Genomic DNA, 6000 nt, shown 5'->3' on the forward strand with positions numbered 1-6000 from the left:
TTCTTGAGCTACATTTGGGTACCTTGCTTGGGTACCATGGTAGCAGACACCTTCCTGCGATTTCAGTATGCTGCTATTCAGAAGGTCGGTACTTTATCCTTAAACCCTATGCCACCCGATGCTTAACGCGAGCCTTTCGGCAAAAGGCCTCCGTTGCATCTCTTGCACGAGCCGCTGACGTGCGGGCGGCCGTGCTGGCTAGGGGAGTCGCAATAACAAGGACGCCCGTGTTCTGCAAACGATGAGCTGCAGCACAGCGCTGCTTACCAGGCGCAGGGAGGACCTGCGAGTGAGGAGGAGCTCGAAAGCCGTCGAGTGCATCGTTTGAAAATGTGCGATGGAGACGGGCACAGCGCCCTCTCTCAAAGTCTCTGTACCGCTCAGCTATAAAAGGAGACATAAGCAGGAAAAAGGAGGAGGCCGGCATTCTGGTCCCCCCCACCGGGGACGCCTGTTACCGTGGCCCTTCGACCTTGTGGATTTCAATAAACTGTTTCTGCTGCTCATCTTTATACAGACAGGTTTCAGCTAATGCACGTGTTATGTTAACGGAGCGTGACCATGCAAACGTTTAATGTTGGGCTTGACGTGTCACTAAAATTATTCTCATAACAGCAGTCACGTTGCTCCCAAAATAAGTGCTTGGATTGTTTCAGAGCGCTGATAAATCACCTCTTCTAACACCACTGAACTCTTCTTTAGGGATATAAAACGCAACAGCCATGTCTGAGGGGTAAGTTTTCTTTCGCTTTGTATTATTTGCTGAAATCATTTAAATCGATACTTCATCCTTTATTTTTCTTTTATGAAAAATGCACTAATGATGGATTTTTTTCTTGTCTGTTTTTTTGTTCCACTTGGAATTCCATCAGACCGGTGAGTCAGTTTGAGTATTTAAACGAGTTTTTTTGTTAAAATTAGAACAACATTTAAGCCACATGTGCGATTTCTTTTCAGTATTAAACCTTTCTCTCTAATTTAAGCATACTGTCCATATTTGCTATTGCAACAGTCTTATGAATAAGAGGTTATACTTGCGGGGGCGTGGTGGCAGAATGGGTTGGACCGGGTCCTGCTCTCCAGTGGGTCTGGGGTTTGAGTCCTGCTTGGGGTGCCTTGCAATGGACTGGCGTCCCGTCCTGGGTGTGTCCCCTCCCCCTCCATCCTTACGCCCTGTGTTGCTGGGTTAAGCTTTGGCTCCCTGTAACCCCGTATGGGACAAGCAGTTCAGACAGTGGGTGTGTGGATGTGGTTGTACTTGCACTACTGTGGGTCAGCATGCTGCCTTCAGATACTAGATGACTCCACAGCCATCGGGGAGCTTGGTTATGGGTTCACGATCCCATGCCTGAGGTTGTTAACTACAGTCAACACAGAGCAAATGACAGCGGTGTGAAGCTGCCACTAACACCATAATACTGTCTAATAGGGTAGCACATTGACTCACAAATCTGCTAAATCCCACAGTAATTTGTCTTGCCCTCTAGGAAATGTTTGTAATGGCAGTGAAGACTGCTCATAAAAATACCACAGCAGTCGTGTATGCGACTCCGCGCCACTGAACAACTTAACTTGTAATCCGACTATCGCGTATAATAAAGCCTGTCAAGGTCATGTCAAATACTGTGATTAATCTAATTCACAGCACTGCCTTACGGTGGCCATCCTTAACATAAGTGTGTTAAATACGTCACTGTCGGGAGGGGTTTCTGTGTTTGTGCTTGCGATCAGGATTTTTCTTTTTCTTGCCATAGTTTGCGTCGTCGTCAGGTGAGACGAGCACGGAGGGAACCGGAAATCGGACAGCGCGCGCTCGGCAGAGGGGGGCTGGGACTTGGGATGAATTGTCCACGCTTGTGCTCAACAGCTCTTCCTTTTCTTTCAGAGGAAGCCAAAGTACTCTGCAACGCGCCGGCTGCTGCTAAAGGTGTGTCTGCTGTTTTATTAACAATTTATCTGCTCTAGGGCACCTATACGTGTATCCTGGGGCAATTTATTATTCATATACATACATTTGAGGACAGTGCCTGCTGAGCGCACAAACACACCAGAGTGATATAAAGTGGGAGTCACGATGAGAGTGAGCTGACACGCATGCACGCGTTCCCGGTAATACATACTTCACAGTACAGTAGGTACTGAGCAGCGTGTCTAAACTAAGCCGACAATTCCAAACGGCAGTGTAATTCCAGCGTACCGTCGACTGATGAAGTACCGTAAAGAACTGGAGCAAAAAAAGAAAAAGAAAAAAAAAATCAGTGCGTTTGTACAGGATTTCCCTGTTTTCCACCATATGGTACCCGTGTAGAGCACTTCCAGCGACGTGCCTTTCAAGGGAACGGGGACAGCGAAGGGGTCTAAGCAGGCTGGATGAGTAGAGCAGCTCACCTGCTTGTTTAACCACAGACCAAACTGCTGAAGAAGGCAGCGGACATGCTGGTGGCTGAGGAGGAGAAGAGGAAGACGGAGCGAGAAAACACACTGAATGAGCGGGTCCCCCCTCTGAGACTGTCGGGGCTCTCCGTGCAGGAGCTGCAGGTGATTGATACCGCAAAGACACACAACTTGAGGTATCACGGATAACAAGCACAGATGTATATACACTCACGATGTACAACACATGGAGGAAAAAAAAAAAAAATAATGCAAATAATCTGACCTAAGTCACAGAAACCGGTTTACGATGCAACATCTATTTTAATTAACATTCCGGGGTCCAAAAAAATCAGCCGAATTGTGTCGCTGAAAATCACGCTCCGTTGAGAGTCTGCGTTTTTGACAAGAAGAGCCAAATTGCTCATGTTTCCTTATTCATCCCCAAAACAAAGGAGGCTGATTTAATCGTTTAATTTTCTGCCACTGAAAGGAGAACCCACGTAACAATTTCCGCCCGTGGTTGGCGAAGGCCAAGGCGAACAGGAGTGCACGCTCCGCACTCCACCAACACACTTCCCATGCAATGCGTTTCTTTGTGTGCCATACACACCCCTATATCTGTTCAAGTGACTCATCTCTTTCCTCTTTCTTTTTCTTAGAATCTGTGTAGAGAGCTGCACCAAAAGATTGATGTTGTAGATGAAGCACGGTATGATATTGAAACTAAAGTGGCCAAAAATGAAAAAGAGGTACTCACCAATGAAATTCACATTGTTACAATTAATATCTGATTTATGAATGCATTACAGCTACATATAAAACAAGACTTCCTTCCGAATGTATGCGACTGTCAAGAACCATCGAACATTTTACTGGAGAATTTCATTGAGATTAGCTATCGAGGCTTTATAAATGACACCCCACCAATGTCTGATAACCTTTCCAAGTAAGTTTAAAGCAGAACTGCTTAGGAAGCACATGCTCTGAACCGTAAAACATTTGAACATTTACTGTCAGTGAGTCCTGAACCAAGACTACATCTGACACCTCTCCTGACTCCTACCACGAAAACAGTATTGATATTTCTTTTCACATTGCATCACTCCAGCTTCTTCAATTTACCCAGCGTCACATGCAGCAGAACGGTGATATACATTTCAAAGACAACACGGGGATGAGGGCAATTCAACACACTTTTAGAGGTGTGCAGTATGGTGCCTAGCAATAGGAATGGATGCTAAAGGTTTCTCTTGCTCCGCTGAAACTGGAGTTGTAACTTTTCTGGCATCAGATTGAATATCTCAACCACAAGATCTTTGAGCTGAAGGGAAAAATGAAGCGGCCCAACCTAAAGAGAGTGAAGAAGTCGGCCGACGATATGCTGGGTGCTATAGCTGACACCAAACTCACGAAGGCTGACTTCAAGGCCAACCTGAAGACTGTCAAGAAGGAGGAGGAGAAGGTGGGTCCCTGTGACTTCAAACCCAAGCCAGAAGAGGTTTTTTGGAGGGCTTGGCTCATACAGTGGTGCGCTAACTTGCACCTGTCTTATGACCCTCCTTCACCTTCATTCACTTCATTTCTCCACTTCTCTCTGCAGAGAGAGGAAGTCACTGACTGGCGTAAGAACGTGGAGGCCATGTCTGGCATGGAAGGCAGAAAGAAGCTGTTTGATGCTGCTCAGTAAAGAGGTACAAAGGTTTAGTCAGGTGAGGCAAAGTTCTTAAAAAATCAATCCCTAAATACGGCAACGCATGGCAGTCACGTAGGCCATCTGAGACGTTGGAAATTCTGATTATTATTGCATCAAAAGCAACATTGAGTGGAAATGTCACCTAATAGATGTCCCTCTTTCTAACCGTAATAGAATTCAGCCTAAAATGTCTGAGGCTTTAAGAGACAAAAAAGCATGTTTCATTCCACAAATTACTGTATTTTTCTACATTCACAGCAGGTTTGTTTGTGCCCTGTCTTTATTGTTGCTAATATTTTCAGATTCAGGGTACCATGGGAACCTGGGCTCAGAAGACCACCGAGAAGAACAGCATGGCCATTGTTCAAAAACATCACGCTCTAGGGAACAAAATTTAGTTTGTTCAGTTCCACTTTTCAATTTATCCCTGGGTTCTACAGAAAGTTTCCTGTCTTCTAAATAAGAAACACCACCAAAATATTCAAGTGTTGGGGATTCAAAGTTTTGCTAAAGTTTTTGTTTACATGTATGTGTCTTGATGCACTGTATTCTGTAGCATTCAGCAAATTACATGTAAATTGTCCCCTGGATATTAATTCACATCAGTATTTTTCATGCACTATCTTCCATGAAGTCTGTATTTCAGTTACACATGAGAAAAAAATAACTACATGAAATGACAATGTTTTTCTGGTGTATTGTGTTTAAGTGGTGTTTCTGACCGGTTGGTGAACAAAATAAATCAATCAAGTAAATTATTTTTTGTACCGTATGTTATGATTAAAACCTGCATTAGGATTTGCAGTACTTTTTCTCTGGCCGGTGGTGCTTTGCAGTGATCAGTCTAGCTGACTCACCTTTATTTTGAGTTTTGTGACATCATACACACCCTCCCAAACTAATCATGGTTCATCTGCGCTCTGCCTTCAAAAAAACTTGTTTTTTCCTGTTTCTAAGTTCTTCCACTACTTTTCTTCTCAGATAACAACATCAGTAAAATAAAACTCCAGTTTCATAAGTGATGAGTGCAGGAATGTTTGCTGGACTACAACTAACAATCTTCTAAAAAAGCACATTTTCAATTATATATTGGAACTTATTACATTAATGTAAAGTAGATGACCATGTCCAGATTTAAACATTTTGGGTTCCCATATAAGGTTGCAGAGTGAGAGTCCGGTCACAGGGGAGATTTTACACAACCAGACCATTGAAAAAGGTCAAGGCGAGAGCTTCACGGGCCATAAGAACCATAAACATCTTATTGAGCTCTCATTTACATCAAGACATCTCAAGGCTCTACATTGTTCTCCATGTTACTCTTTTGAAAAAGGTATGTTGGCAAAGTGTGTTAAACAGTCTGTAAGGAGCAGCAGTGTGCTCAACAATAACTATTTAGTTTCAATAACGATTTGCTCACCTCAGGTAAACTGTCAAAGAAAAAACAGAGTTTAAAACTAAAAACTCTGTTAAAAATAAAAATAAAAAGGCCAGCACGAGTCTTCAACAATGAACCAGTCATATGTGTTTTTCTGTTCTTTTACTTGTGAAATTTGACAGATGTTGACAAACTCAAACTTGAGATTTTCACCACATTCATGAGGTTACAGATGAGGAAGGGGCTGACTTTACCAGGGTAATATTACTCTGTGGTACACCCCAGTTGGCTGCACTGTGGCAGCTCAAAGCTCAAAAGGCAGGTGTTCTTTTATTCATGCTCTCCTTCAGGACAGTAATTTGCACTTGTTTACCACGCTTCTTGGAGCTGCATAACATTTCAACAAATTAAAATAATAGGGTTTTGTCGCAGCTGCCCAGGCAAAACCACGGAGGTCGATCACTAGACACACAGATACGCTCCAGCAGATGCTTTGCTTGGGAAGAAGCAGCCAAGTCCCAGTGATGGGTTAGGTGAGGGCACCACATTCACG

General features: G+C 43.7%; 1 protein-coding gene across 1 annotated transcript in view; it reads left to right on the forward strand.

Moving 5' to 3' along the window:
• The window catches only part of tnni4a (troponin I4a), a 67079-nt gene extending 62255 nt beyond the window's left edge, over window positions 1–4824 (forward strand). Inside the window, exons 2-9 of the mRNA XM_018747285.2 lie at window positions 703–733; window positions 873–876; window positions 1886–1927; window positions 2407–2538; window positions 3036–3125; window positions 3668–3838; window positions 3977–4085; window positions 4372–4824. Of these exons, the coding sequence (XP_018602801.1) occupies window positions 723–733; window positions 873–876; window positions 1886–1927; window positions 2407–2538; window positions 3036–3125; window positions 3668–3838; window positions 3977–4063 (537 nt within the window). The 5' untranslated portion in view covers window positions 703–722 and the 3' untranslated portion in view covers window positions 4064–4085; window positions 4372–4824. The remainder of the gene's footprint in view (window positions 1–702; window positions 734–872; window positions 877–1885; window positions 1928–2406; window positions 2539–3035; window positions 3126–3667; window positions 3839–3976; window positions 4086–4371) is intronic.
• The last annotated feature ends 1176 nt before the right edge of the window (window positions 4825–6000 follow it).

This window comes from Scleropages formosus, chromosome 2 (genome assembly GCF_900964775.1).
Source record: "Scleropages formosus chromosome 2, fSclFor1.1, whole genome shotgun sequence".
NCBI classification, from domain to species: domain Eukaryota; kingdom Metazoa; phylum Chordata; class Actinopteri; order Osteoglossiformes; family Osteoglossidae; genus Scleropages; species Scleropages formosus.